Below are 14,935 nucleotides of genomic sequence, written 5' to 3' on the forward strand. Positions count from 1 at the left end.
GATATGTAACCATAGATTGAGGTCTGCTGCTGCTATTGCCCACCATGTTGAGATAATACAGTGTAAGGACCATTGTAAAACAAAAAAAAGAAAAGGAAATTTGTGAAACTGTTGCTGCAGCTATGCTGGCAGGTGCAAAACCTTGCACTTTTTGCAAAATTCCTTTTTGTCTCATATTGAAAATTCAGCTTTTAGGTGAATGCAGGATCGCTATAAGAAAGGCATACTAATAGACACAAATATGGTTTTTAAAAAGCAAAATTATTTTTCCTTTTGAGATGGGGTCTCGATCTGTTTCCCAGGCTGGAGTGCAGTGGCTCAATCTCAGCTCACTGCAACCTCCGCCTCCCGGGTTCAAGCAATTCTCCTGCCTCAGCCTCCTGAGTAGCTGAGATTATAGGCATGTGCCACCATGCCTGGCTAATTTTTGTATTTTTAGTAGAGATGGGGTTTCACCATGTTGGCCAGGCTGGTCTTGAAGTCCTGACCTCAGGTGCTCCACCCACTTTGGTCTCCCAAAGTGCTAGGATTACAGGTGTGAGCCACCGTGCCCGGCCTAAAAAGCAAAATTATTCTATGACAAATTAAAGCAAAACAAAGATGAAGAATCCAAAAGCTGGAGAATTTAATGTCAGCAAAGGATGGTTTGATAATTTTAAAAACAGATTTGGCTTAAAAATTGTCAAACACAGGAGAAGCAGCTTCTGCCAACAAAGCAGCACCACAAGCATTTCCAGATGCCACTAAGAATCTCATTGAGGAGAAATGGATATCTTCCTGAACAGATTTTTAATGCAGATAGAATTGTCCTATTCTGGAAGAAAGAAATGCCACAAAAGACACTTGTTAGGAAGAGAAACAAACCCCAGGATTTAAGTCAGGAAAGGATAGACTAACTTTACTGTTTTGTACAAATGCAGTAGGGTTTATAATCAGGACTTCCTTTATCTATAGAGCTGTTAACTCCCAAGCCTTGAAGGGAAACTATAAACACCAGCTGGTAGTCTTTTGGTTGTATAGCAAGAAAGCCTGGATGAGAGAATGCTGTTTCTGGATTGGTTCCATCAATGCTTTGTCCCTGAAATCAGGAAGTACGTTGCTAGTAAGGGACTGCATTTTAAAGTTCTTTTGATATTAGACAATGCCTCCAGCCACCCAGAACCCCATGAGTTCAACACTAAAGACATCTGAATGGTGTACTTGCCCCCTAAGACAATGTATCTAATTCAGCCTCTAGACTGTATCATAAGGAGGACCTTTAAAGCTCATTACACATGGTACTGTATGGAAAGGTTGTCCATGCTATGGAAGAGAACCCCAGGGGAGAGAATGTCATGAAAGTCTGGAATTACACCACTGAAAATGCTATCATTGTTGTAGAAAAAGCCACGAAGCCTGAAACATAAAATTCTACTGGAGAAAACTGTGTCCAAATGTTGTACATGATCTTATGACACAACCAATCAAGGAAATCACAAAAGAGACTGTGGATACGGCAAAACAAAACAAAAAAGGTGAAGGGACAAGGGTCCCAAGATACGGATCATGGAGAGATTCAAGAGGTGACAGACACCAAATCAGAGGAATTAACAGAGGACAACTTGATGGTGATGAGTGCCTCCAAACCAGTGCTAGACTATAGGAAGAAGATGGAGAAGAAGCAGTGCCAGAAAACAAATTGACATTAGACAAGCTGGCAGAATGGTTCGGATTATTCGAGACTGCTTTTGACTTCTTTTACAGCACGGACACTTCTATGATATGGGTACTGACACTGAAGCAAATGGTGGAAGAAGGATTGGTGCCTTATAGAAACGTTTTTAGATAAACGAAAAGCAAAAAGCCAGGCAGAAATTACAGTGTGCTTCCACAAAATTACACCCAGCGTGCCGGCCTTTCCTGCTTCCCTGTTACCTCTTCCACATCTGTCTCTGTCACCCCCGAGACAGCAAGACCAACCCCTCCTCTTCTTCCTCCTCAGCCTACTTAACATGAAGATGATAAGGGTGAAGACCTTTATGACGATCCACTTCCACTTAATGAATAGTAGATACATTTTCTCTTCCGTATTATCTTAATAACGTTTGCTTTTCTCTAGTTTATTTATTGTAATAATATAGTATAAAATACATATAACATGCAAAATATGTGTTAATTGACTGTTATGTTATTAGTAATGCTTTCAGCCAAAACTAGGCTATTAGTAGTTACATTTTGGGGGAGTCAAAATTTAACCGTGGATTTTCAACTGTGCAATGGTTTGGCACCACTCACCCCTGTGTAGTTCAAGGGTCAACTGTATATAAAAATTGTGTGGTGGGTTAAAACTCCTAAAATCCATTAAAGATAAGCAAATGTAATTGTGACAGGCAGAGTGTTAAGATTTTGTTCAAGGGTTATAGATTGGTGGAAAAATAATCTATATGTAATGGTTTTTAAGCAGAGAGGCATAAAATGGATTATTTTAAAATTTAATTGGTAATCAAATTTAAAACCCCTGATTGATCCAAGCTTAACACCTATAATACAGATAGTTTACAAGAGTCTCATTTATATATAAATAATTTAAATATTTTTATATGTAATATATAGTAGACTATATAAGTGAGACTATGTAAATTGAAGTCTTGAAAATTATCTGTATTATGAATATAAATATATATATACAAATGATACTCTCTTGAAAATGATCTGTACATTTATCTCTTGAAAAACTATATAAAGAACACTATTTCTCAAGCTCTGATTCACAGAGTACCTCAAAATTACCAGAAATGCCTATTAAAATTCAGTTTTCTGGGGGCCATTCTGCTCCTAATGAATCAAAATTTGGGGTCAAAGCCCAGGAAACTACATTTTTAGTGGCAACTGCATGTGAGTCTGATGTAAAATTTAATAACTACTGATATTATATCAGTTCAAGGGTCAACTGTATATAAAAACTGATACACTTTGAGACAGGTAGATCAAAAAGAGGACTATGAACATGGTAGGAAGACAGAAGTTACCTACTGGAGGAGAACAATTAGTTTTAATGATACTGGTACAAGAAAGTAATTCTGACATTTTAATATTTTTTAGACCATACATGCTTTAATATGTATTTCTCTGGTTAAATAAGCTTTTATGTTGTCATAAATGATAATATGAAATTATGTTTCCAAATGGGTTCAGTTTCCTTTGCTTATTTAAAATATTTTGTGTTTTATTTATTGACAAAAATAACAAAAACAAATCTATTTTGTAAAGCAAAAACACATCTATATGCAATTGAAGAGGACTAAACTTGCGTATATGAAAGAGAGGTAAATCCTCACAAAGATAGAAATTAGATAATTTAAATTTATGAGTTTTATTATACCTTGAATTTTAATGAAATTTTTTGGTTATTAATTTTTCCAGATTTAAGAAATTGTATGTAATAGTCAAAAATAACAATCTAAAGTTATAAACCTGATATATTATCATTTTTTGTTTTAGAAAAGTTCTATGACTGTGGGAAAATGGGGGAAATGCTGCCTGGGAAAGCCGATTTTGCCAAATGTCGAATTCCTAGCTCTTCTGTGAAAGAAAGCGCTCTTTAAACACAGCATTATCCTTCCCTGAGCAACATGAATGCCTGTGTCCAACACAGTGTACTGAGCAATATGTGAAAATTATCTGCAAGAATAACTTCCCAAGGCAAGAAAACTTAACAAATGCATTACACAGGAAGGTCACAGCAGGGAGGTGTATTAAGATCCCCCCAGCATTGATTTCTGAGTCTGCAACATAATTCTTTCCGGTTGTTCTAGTTCTCTTACCAAATGATAGCCACAACCTTTAATATCTTTACTTTTTTATTTTGAAAGACCAATGTTTGACAGTAATTTATTGAATGATTTAAATGTGAGGAAAAAACGTCTTAGACATGTTTTGAGAATTTTTTAAGATAAGAAATTTGTATGGGCCAACTTTTCATTTGTTTGTTATTATGCATTGTATATTTGATTACATTTTTTTAGTTGTATCTAATCCTTTTATTCATTATTTATCACTTCTTATATATATTTATTTACTTAGTTTATCTTAAGTACTCAAAAAGTATAGAAGTTGTGTTGTAAATTTGAGTATGCTTTCACTTACCCAAATTCCATTCCCATTCCCAGCAGTAACAGTTGTTACTCATTTAATGAGATTATGTCTGGTTTTTTTCTTTGCAAATACAAATACATAAGAGCCTACACAATTTTTTTAAACAACAAATTGGATCCACTGAAACTTTTATTTAACTTTATAATATGAACATTTACCATATAAGATTATAAGACAGAATATAAAATCTCATTTAAGAATATAAAATCTTAAATGAGAATATAAAATCTCATATAAGACAGAATATAAAATCTCATATAAGACAGAATATAAAATCTCATTTCATTTATAGCATATCTATAAATCAATCTAATCTCTCTTATTAATGTTATATATATATATGTATTTTTCTGCCTACTTAGGCAATATTTTTCCTGCGGGATATATCCCTATAAGTGTGACTACTGGTTTAAAATATAGACTATGGTTTATTCCTGAATTTAAGTAGAAATGTCTAGTGTTTCACCAAGTTTGATGTTTAAAATGGGTTTCTGATTGATTCAGACTTTGGTTTCAAATATTAGTTCTATTCCTAGATTATTGGGAGTTTTCACAAATATTGCATGATAAATTTTTAATAATGAATTTTTGATATATTTTGAGATGTTTTTGTGTGTTTTTCTTCTAAATTGTTAATGTGGGAATGTCATTAGTATAGTATATTATACAGATATATTTCTTTATATTAGACATTTCTTGCGTGCTGAGACAAACCCTACTTAGCCATGCTCTACTTTTGTTCTGACACACTGCTATATTTATCTTAGTAGCCTTATAGTAAGTCCATTTGCATTTATTTTAACAAATTACATCAGCTTGTAGATTTCTTTTTTAGGTATTATTATTGACAATATTAGTGGCTTCATAATTTGAATTTAGATGATCATCCTTTTAATGCCTTGGAGGAATTTAAATTACATAGAAACTATCTGGTCCTTAGATATTAGATAATATTTCTGTGGTAGACAAAATATGACAACTCCCTCCTCTCCCCGAAGATAGCCATATTTGAATCCCTGGAAACTGATACTTTCCACAGCAAAGGGATTTTGCATATGTGATTAAAGTTAATGACCTTGAGATGGAAATTTTATTCCAGATTATCTAAGGAGGCCCAATGTAATCATGATAATTGAAAGTGGAAAAATACAGAACAGGAATGGGGCAAAAAGATGTCACTAGAGAAGGAACTGACCCATTTGAAGATAGAGAAAATGAATGATAGGTTCCTTAGGGCTGTAAACCAAGGAATGTAATCACCCCTGGAAGCTGGAAATGGACCTCAGTTTACAGCCAGTAAGAAAATGGCTACCTTGGTCCTACAGCTGCAAGAAACGGAATTCTCCCATTAACCTAAATGCACAGGAAGCAGATTCTTCCCGAGAGACTCCAGAAAGGAGTGCAGCATTGATGACTCTTGGAATTTAGCCCTGTGAGACCCATGCTGGACTTCTGACCCACAGAACTGTTAAGATAATAAATTCATGTTGTTTTAATGCATTAAATGTGTAGTAATTGGTTATGGATCAATAGAAAACAAATTTAAATTTTTTACTTTAATCAATGCTTATTTGTCTATCAATTTTTTGATTATTTTTATAAGAAAATGAGATTTATATTATATAAACATAAAATTTACAATGGGCTGTATTATGCAATAACTAGTATAGAGATTTAGATGGAATAGCATATATATTTCAAAAATATGAGGTTATAAATAAGAGATATAGAAGATATTAGATTAGATACAATTTTAAATACCTAGTTATTTTTATATAAATTAACTAAGTTTAAAAATTCACTTATTAGTGTGTTTTCTTTATCAAACTAATTTCATTTTTTATTTGGTGGGGATGGTTAATGGTGCTTTAAAATATTTTGGTATGATTACCTCTATTATATATAAAATTTCAAAAAAATAGTAAAATTTTCAAGTTTCTCTTGAAAAGATTTAACTTCTATTTTTAACTTCGATTCAGCACCAAGTTAAAGTTTTTAAAGTTAAATGGGGTCTTTGAAAAATTCACTTTTAGTTTTTTCCTTAATGAGAAATTGACTATAATTTGTTTTGAGTTATGTAGTAACAAAAAAAAAATGTACCCGAAAAATGTGGTAGGTACTTTTCAGGCTTTCAGAGGATCAGAGCCCATTTTAGAACAACTCTAGTAGTGTTTTGTAACTTTCTCTTTCAAAATGGAATTGATTTTAAGTTTTACATATGTCTATACATACGTGCTTGTTTGTTTGTTTTTTAACACATCCATGTATTTCCTATGCATTTCACTTAACTGATATAAAGGGGCAGGTGGTTTTTCTGGACCTGTTGGGCTCTGGTGGCTACATGAATTTCCCACCACGTGACAGGGGTACCAGATCTCTTAATCCTTTCCCTTCCTCTCCAGATAGTCTTCCTCCTTGTCTGAGTTTTCAGGTTTGTTATTTGCTAAGAATTTGTGATTTTTGTCTTGTCCTGGAAAAGGATGCTTTTGCAACAGTAACATTGTTCAGACTATTTTATTGGTTTATAAAAATGTAGAAATGCCTTTTGGTGTGGAAAAGAAATGCCAATTACTGGAGTAGCCTTGAAAATGGCCTCCAAATGGCTTTTCCTTCCTATGATATCTTTGTTCTCTTTTTTTGTTGCCTATAAGGTGAAACTCGTGACACTTTCTGCTTTATTATAAACATGAGTAGCCTATAATCATTGGCTAAAGTATTTTCTACTTAAATTGTTTATCTTTGGGTAACTTGGGTCCAGTCCCAAGTGGGCCATTGTCTACAGGCCAGGGTGAATAAGTTCATCCAACATTCTTAGATTTTTTTTTTCCTTGAAGATTAATGACAGCATAATGTGGGAATAGAAAATTGGTCATTTCCTTATCAAGGGTTTATTGGAAGTACTTGTATATTGGTTTCTTTTAGGTCTGGCAACTGCGATTGTAACTTACTTCTCCCTATAGTTACCTTACCACAGAATAATCTGTTGTAAATCATTCATAATGGCCTGCCAGTTACTGTGGAAAAAAAAATTGAAAAACATTGCAGGGTTCAACTATATATAAATATAAATATATTTAATACTCTTGGTCATCTTTTTCTGAACAGTGATGAATTATTTAAAATATTTAAAAAGCAAAAGTCATGATAGTACTATTCTGTAATCAAGATCAACCAAACATGAAAAGGAAAGGTACGGAATAGGGGGGGGCAATGCTGACTTTTGGCGTCCCCGAGTGGGGAACTTTAGATTGCTAGCATCATCCTACATATAATGGACATTTTTGGAAATTAAAGTAGGGAAAGGCAAGGTAGAAAGGCAAAAAGAAAAAGCCTCACAATGGAGAAAGAGGAGAAAACTTAGAGACATGGAAAAAAAATGACTTCAAGTATTTCACAACTTTCAAAGGTCAGGGAGGAGCTGTGAAGAGACAGTTATAAAAATTTATTCAATATTACTGAGCTAAATATTTGTGAAAGCTTAATTGATAGAATGTACCAACTCTATGAGATAGGTTTTATTATTTTTCCCACAAAGAAAACGGATTCAGAGATTTTACAATTTAAATAACTGGCCTGGAGTGGATCCGGACATGGGCTGGCTGACTCCAGCATCTATATTTTTAGCTGCTTCATATGACTTCTACTATGCACTTTACTGATAATTATATTGGAATCTTTTTAGTTAATGAGAATGATACTTTCAACATGCGAATTTTTCCTTCATTGAATCTTTAAGAATGAGTAAATCACTTCTTGATATAATGAAGAAAACATGTAATATACTTCTGATATTTTGATAACTGGATGATATTAAATAGCTCTACCATTGTGTAGAAAGTAGATAATTTGATACAAAAGTACCATTAATAGTTTATATATTTTTAAGTGAATTGAAAATATTGCATTACTTAAAAGCAAATTTGATCTAAGATGGTCCAATTTCATAGATAAGTGAATACATTCATTACATATGGAGAGTATAATGTGATATTTCGTCTTTTCTAAGTAATATTGTCATAGACACACTCCCTTCATTACAAAGTATTCTCTAGGAAATGGAAGTCAAACCCTTTATTCTAAAGTATGTATTTCTATTCTTAGCAACTTGTTTGTTGTACAGCAATGGTTTAAATGGTTACAGAGAAGCTTCTAGAACATTTTTTATGTCAACATTCTTTAACCACAACATTATGCAGGATTTTCTGGTTGACTTTCTGCTCTTCCTCAAACCCAAACTGAAATCACAGAAGTAGAGGAAATATGTCCACTTACTCTTACTTGTTTCTGTCTTTACTTGGACATTGTCACTGTTGCCTGAACCCAAAACCACAGCGAAATAGAAAATAGTCTCCTTGGAAACACATTTACTCTATAAAATAATTGTCACTGAACACTTTGCGATCAACAAACTGTTAACTTTCAAATGCTAATGGATAACATTAGTCAATTTCAATACACATATTGGGAGCCTAGGAAAATATTACCTTGGAGAATTTTATTAACTAATATAGCTCAATGATTTCAGTTTCCCTGGTTAACCTCGCCCTCAATAAGCTGGTATTCTATGCATGCTTGTGGTATTATATTAGTTTTGCCAAGAATTCCTTAGCTAAATCAGGCCTACATTTTGTTTTTGACATCGTATAGTTTTTATATTTTTATTTGGTATTTGTAGAAGAAGTAATAATTCTTAGCATAATCGGACATAGAAGATCTATTAGGACTTCATGGATATACATATCTGTGAAACGTATGTAAATTTTTGGCCAGTTTGAGAGGATGAACAAAAAGAAAAGGACTATTTTTTTATAATCTGGAATCTCCCGAAAATAATCTTAATATCAGATATGTTGAAATAATGTAAGATTTGTGGCTATGTTCTTCTACAGGCCAAGTTCAGTATTAGAATGTCTCAGAAAAAAAGGGTGTCAGCCGGGCGCAGTGGCTCATGCCTGTAATCCCAGCACTTTGGGAGGCCGAGACGGGCGGATCACGAGGTCAGGAGATCGACACCATCCTGGCGAACACGGTGAAACCCTGTCTCTACTAAAAATACAAAAAAATTAGCCGGGCGTGGTGGTGGGCGCCTGTAGTCCCAGCTTCTAGGGAGGCTGAAGCAGGAGAATGGCGTGAACCGGGAGGCGGAGCTTACAGTGAGCCCAGATCGCGCCACTGCACTCCAGCCTGGGCTACAGAGCGAGACTCCGTCTCAAAAAACAAAACAAAAAACAAAACAAAACAAAAAAAAAAGGGTGTCAAATCAACTCCATGGAGTAAACAGTGGGGAAATGGACTCTCAAGGGCTTTGAGGAGGTGGAAGCCAAGGTGCTATTCATAGAAGTATAACTGTTTTCTCCAGGGAAAGGATGTGAACTTGCTAACACTGGGATTGTCTTCAGGATATCTGTAACTAATTCTGCTAACATCACAGACTGTGTAAGGGCACAGAGGCTTGAATAGTGATGAAAACTTTAAATGATAAAAGACTAGTAAGAAATTCAGCTTCTCAGGTCTGACATTGTCATTGGTAATCTCATGTGGCCGTTAGGAATTCTCGGGGCCAACATTATTACATTGACAGAACTGTACCAGTTTTCCAGCATAGAACAATGTATAGCCACCTTGCTTCTGAGAATAATTTACACACGTCTTAGTTAAATGCAGAACTTGATCTCAACTTCTAGTGAATTTTCATGTGTGTGTGGGTATTTGAACGGGAGGAAGTCACAGAGTGGTTTCACAGCAAATTATGGTTCATTGAAATGGAGGCTCTTATTTTGAATAATGTTTACCTTAATTGATTGCATTGAGAATATGCATTTTCTGCCTAAGAAGATACAATTCATTTTATATTCGTAACTCAGTGACTTTATTTTTACTTTATGTTTTAGAGTGCTTATTAGGTGTACTGTGATTGTGTTTTATATTGTTACTTTAAGGTATTTTTTATTGTTTTCATATTATTCTCTACTTATGTTTATAAAGGCTTGTCTTTTCAAGTAGATTGAGTCCCTTGTTGATAGTCATTGCTCACATACCACTTTTGTTCCCTGCAAAGAGTATAGTGAAGTGGCAAACTGAATTGAGCTGAATAGAATCAAACTGAATTCCAATGTATGATTTAAGTTCAGATTTTAAAACTAGAACTATGTGCTTATGTCTTGCCCTGTAATTGTGATTAGCACATTGATCAATAAAGGTTGTATTTATAAACTTCAGGTGTGAAAATAAATATAATGGCAGATTCTGCCTGTAATAGAAGAAGATACTTGATCTCATTGGCAATGGCAGCTCTAGCACCTGCTGTGATTTACTGAAGAGTACTGCTTTCCTTTGGAAGGCCTGCTAGTGCAGAGGGTTTTCAAAGTCATATAGATGTGACCCAATTTCCTTGTCTTTCAGTTTCAATACATATATATAAAAATATAAATGTTGTTAACAATTTCAGCTAAAATGTCACCAAAATAGGTGCTAAGAAAATGGAATAAAAAGCAAAAATTGATTAGGACAATCAGTGTTTTGCATGATAAATGATCATTTTGGGTAAATGCATCAAAAGGCAGAAAATAGAACTGTTCTGCAAGTAATGAATATGCTAAATTTATTCTTAATTTGATAGAATTAACATTAATTTTTTCTGAATGCTGCCAGAGACATGTACATATCGGTTCAGCCATGTGAAAGAGTGACTTGTACTTCTTTATGTCTCTTCACAAACTGTGGTCTTCATATTCTTCATGATTGCATCAGTAAGGGAGTTATTAAGAGAAAAGATTGCCATTTTTTATATGAATATTTAGGTTCTTGGGTATTTCAAGGCTCAGGTTGGAGGAAATCATTTAGTTAAATTAATTTTTAACTAAGGTGGTGAGACTGAGGGCTTGTGGAAAGGAACTGTTGCGCTAAATCAGAACTTACATCATTTAACAGATTTTCTTGCATGATTCATTACAAGTAATACAAGACTATGTTCAAATGAAACATTGTTTTAATTTTATCACTCGTGTTGGGGTGCAAGAACTGAGATTAATTTCCTCATAGTTTCTTTTTCAAAAAACCTTTATTTAAAGCTCTAAATATCAGTAGTAGTCATATAATACTATATCTCATAAATCGTCTTTTCCATATTAGATTATTATAAATAGCAATATTATAATATGTATACATTTGAAAATATGTGTTATTTACCAGTTAAAATTCCAGTTGTGACTGATTCTTCTTTAATGATAAAGTCTTCAATTTTTTATAAGTCAAAAATCTATTTTATTTGTTTTTAGGGAATCCCAGGGTTTCCTGGAAACCGAGGATTAATGGGCCAAAAGGTAAGTATTCATGAGAGTTAGCTTTGGGCCTGGATCTGCTCATTTAATGCATTGTTGTCTATGAAAAAATACATTTTTACATTTGTGGTAACAGTTAATTTTTCAAATATTATATAATTTTAGAAGCTGGTGTTCTGGCTTTACAAATTTGTATATATTGTTTTATGGTTGTTTTATGTAGATAATTTTAATTTAGATTTACATTATATGCTTCCTCCTTTACTTTGCTACTTTTCAACTTTGTTCTCTAAGATAATCATGGTATAATTTACTTCTTTAAAGTTAATTTACTTAACTATGTTTTTGAATGTCTTTTTAGTATATGTATCTTGGTAAATAAGCTTTCAGTTTTTGTTTAATTACAAACTTCTTTATTTTGCTCTTGTTTTGAAGGACAATTTTGTAGACTATACAACTCAAGGTTGACAATTATTTTCTCTTAGTAAATTGAAGATTTTCTTCTATGGTTTTTTGGCTTTCATTGTTAACTGTGAAAAATCTGCTGTCATTCTAATTATCATTCTTTTGTAAGTGATCTGTCTCTTCCTTTTGGAACCTTTTAAGGTATTTTATTTGTTTTTAGTGTTCTTCAAATTCACTACAATATATCTTGATATGGATATCTCTTTATTCATCTTGCTGGGACTTTGGTTTGCTTCCTGGCTCTGTGGAATTATTTCCAGTAGTTCTGGAAAGAATCAGCCATTATCTCCATATAACCTCTGCTCCATTCTCTGTTTCTGGAATTCTGGTTAGACATTTTTAAATTTCTTCTAATTGTATACTCCACATCTCTTTTTAGCATTACCTACTATATTTCCATATTTTTGGTTGTCATACATTCTGGTTAAATGTTTTAGATATGCCTCATAGTTGACTTTTTCTTTCTTTATTGTGTCTAATCTGTTAGAATGATCAATTGATTTTTTTTAAAATTGTAAATACTCATAATTTTCACTTTTAGAGTTTATAATTTTTTAAACCACAACTTTTTGTTCTTGAAGTCTCTTGTTATGTTTTCAGTACTAATAGTCTTTCATGATTCTGTTTTTTTAATTAAAAAAAAATCTCATATCTAGTTCTAAATTCTAACAATTCTAACATCTGCAGTTTATTATTTATTATTCTCATTCCTGTAGCTTTCTGTCTCTTGTTTCTATATTGTTTATCATGAGCTTATTGCTTCATCTTAATTTAGAGGGTGCCCTGTCAGCCTAACGGGGAAATGAAGACCTGCCTTCTGCTGGTCACCATGGATACCATTTCAGTCCCCTTTGAAAGTCCCGAGTCATCATAGGTATTGAAGATTCCTGCTTCCTTTCCATGGCTGGCCAGCATTCAGTTTCCCGAGAGCTGAAGATCCACCCTCAGATACTCCCACTTTACTTGGCTCCTACAATTCTGTCTCTGGCATGGGTTCTGTATAGTTCAAATCCTCATAATTATAGCCCCAACTCAAAGTATACTTCATAAAAATGAAAGATCTTTGAATACATCTCCTACTTCTTGGAAGACCAACGCTCTCTCAGAGAGGATGTTCCTTCTAGGATTTTTATTCTGGACTTAGAGGGTCCCTTTAGAGGACCTAGTCAGCTGCAACCCCAGAAGTTGAAGTCTAATGCTGCAACCCCAGAAGTTGAAGTCTAATGCTGTTATGTTTTTACTCTATTTTTCTTTATTAATTTATGTTCACTGTCATATTTCTTAAACTCTAGGATAAATAGGAAAATTTTTCACCTGATTTTTATTTCTGTTATTTACCTTACCAACTTCATCTAAGCTGCTAAATCTTCCTTTGAAAGAATGGCAAATGTCACTATAAATGTCATAATAAAAATATTGACAGTAAATCCTCAGACTCTATGCCAAGGTCTTTAAGGTGTTAGGTTCCAATTTTTGCCTTGCCTTGCTTCTTCCTTACAGTAGTGGAAGAGAAAGAAAAAGTTGAGCTGATTGATATTCAATTGTCATTCCATTGTGCTTTGGCAGAAACTTTCTTGAACTAAATTGATAATTTACAATTTACAATTTTTTTTAATGTTTGATTTTTTAGGGAGAAATTGGGCCTCCAGGACAACAAGGAAAAAAAGGAGCCCCAGGGATGCCTGTATGTTGATGTCATTATTATCAAAGTGTTTGCAATGTTGCTACTTACCTACTAGGAGTTCATATTCAAGAGTTCATAAAAATGTAGGGGATACAACAATAAAATACTTGAGGTCCATGAATTCCATTCAGTTGTATGAAAAATATTATGTCTATGTACATTTTTCTAAAACAGTAAAAATTTCTTCAGTTTTTCAAAAAGTCGGCCACCCAAATAAACATCAGGGACCCTAACTGTAGATAAATTAGAAAACATATATTCTAGCTATTAATTTAAAAATACTAAGTATGGCTAAGTCTAAATCTCAGTGAATTTTATTTTAAATTACATTTACAAACATATTACACTAATGGGAAAGAATATGTACAGAAGACATAGTATGGGAAGATCCTAAAACAGAGTAAATTATTTTATGGTTTTCGAGAGTGAAGATGGCATATGAAACTGACTCAAAATTATGAAAGTTCTATCATATGTGCAAGAATTCCCCCCTAAATTTTAAGTTTATTGCTAGAAGTGATGTTGATTTTCACCTATAATCAAATTGTCTGTTATAGGTTCATATTGCGATTATATTTTCTGATGATATAATGATTTTTTAATCCCTTTTCATTTGCCAAGTGTGTTAAATATGTATAATAGTATTTAAAGTAGAATATAAATGAAATCAAGTCCTAACTAAAAGAGTAGTCATCATTTTTTTTATTTTGAATCATATGATTAAAGATACAGCCATTTTGTACCTTGAAGAAAGATTATACAGAAAGTTTATTAGAATGTAACTCTTTTAAAATATTGTTCAAGATAATAGAATTCTAAATAATGTAAATCAGGATAACATCTATGAAGACACCTAATTCTTAGCCATCATAACAAAAGAAAAAGTATAGAAAAAATAAATTTTTCTTTATATTTTCTTTTATTAGCTCTCCATTTTCTCTATTTGTAGTTTTTGTAAGCAATAGAATTATAAGTGCTCTGCTAGCCTTTATGCTGTCTTACATGGTTTGATTTTTTACTTTTATTATCCTTTATGAATATATGGGGGAGTAATTTTCTAAATACTGTATTATATTTTCAGATCTCATAATGAGAACGTGTAACTTGGAAATTGATTTAATATTTTTTAATAATCTTGTCTAAGTTACTCTTGAAATTCCTTTTTAAAATTGTAGGGTTTAATGGGAAGCAATGGCTCACCAGGTCAGCCTGGAACACCAGGATCTAAGGTAAATATGATAAAATTAACAAGATTGGGAACTTTGTGTAATCACAGTTGACATTTATAACTTTGATGAAAATTTTAACCACTACCTTGATTGTATTTTAAATGTGGTTTTTATTCTATGAAAAAAATCACTTGTAAGAATTA

General features: G+C 33.0%; 1 protein-coding gene across 3 annotated transcripts in view; it reads left to right on the top strand.

Annotated features, from left to right (window-relative positions):
• LOC105479541 (collagen type XXI alpha 1 chain) overlaps positions 1-14,935 on the top strand; it is a 197,532-nt gene that overhangs the window by 164,871 nt on the left and 17,726 nt on the right. For all 3 annotated transcript variants that reach the window (XM_071096926.1, XM_071096925.1, XM_024792114.2), the window contains 3 exons: positions 11,412-11,456; positions 13,510-13,563; positions 14,739-14,792. In XM_071096926.1, the coding sequence (XP_070953027.1) occupies positions 11,412-11,456; positions 13,510-13,563; positions 14,739-14,792 (153 nt within the window). The remainder of the gene's footprint in view (positions 1-11,411; positions 11,457-13,509; positions 13,564-14,738; positions 14,793-14,935) is intronic.

Source organism: Macaca nemestrina, chromosome 5 (assembly GCF_043159975.1).
Source record: "Macaca nemestrina isolate mMacNem1 chromosome 5, mMacNem.hap1, whole genome shotgun sequence".
Taxonomy (NCBI): Eukaryota; Metazoa; Chordata; class Mammalia; order Primates; family Cercopithecidae; genus Macaca; species Macaca nemestrina.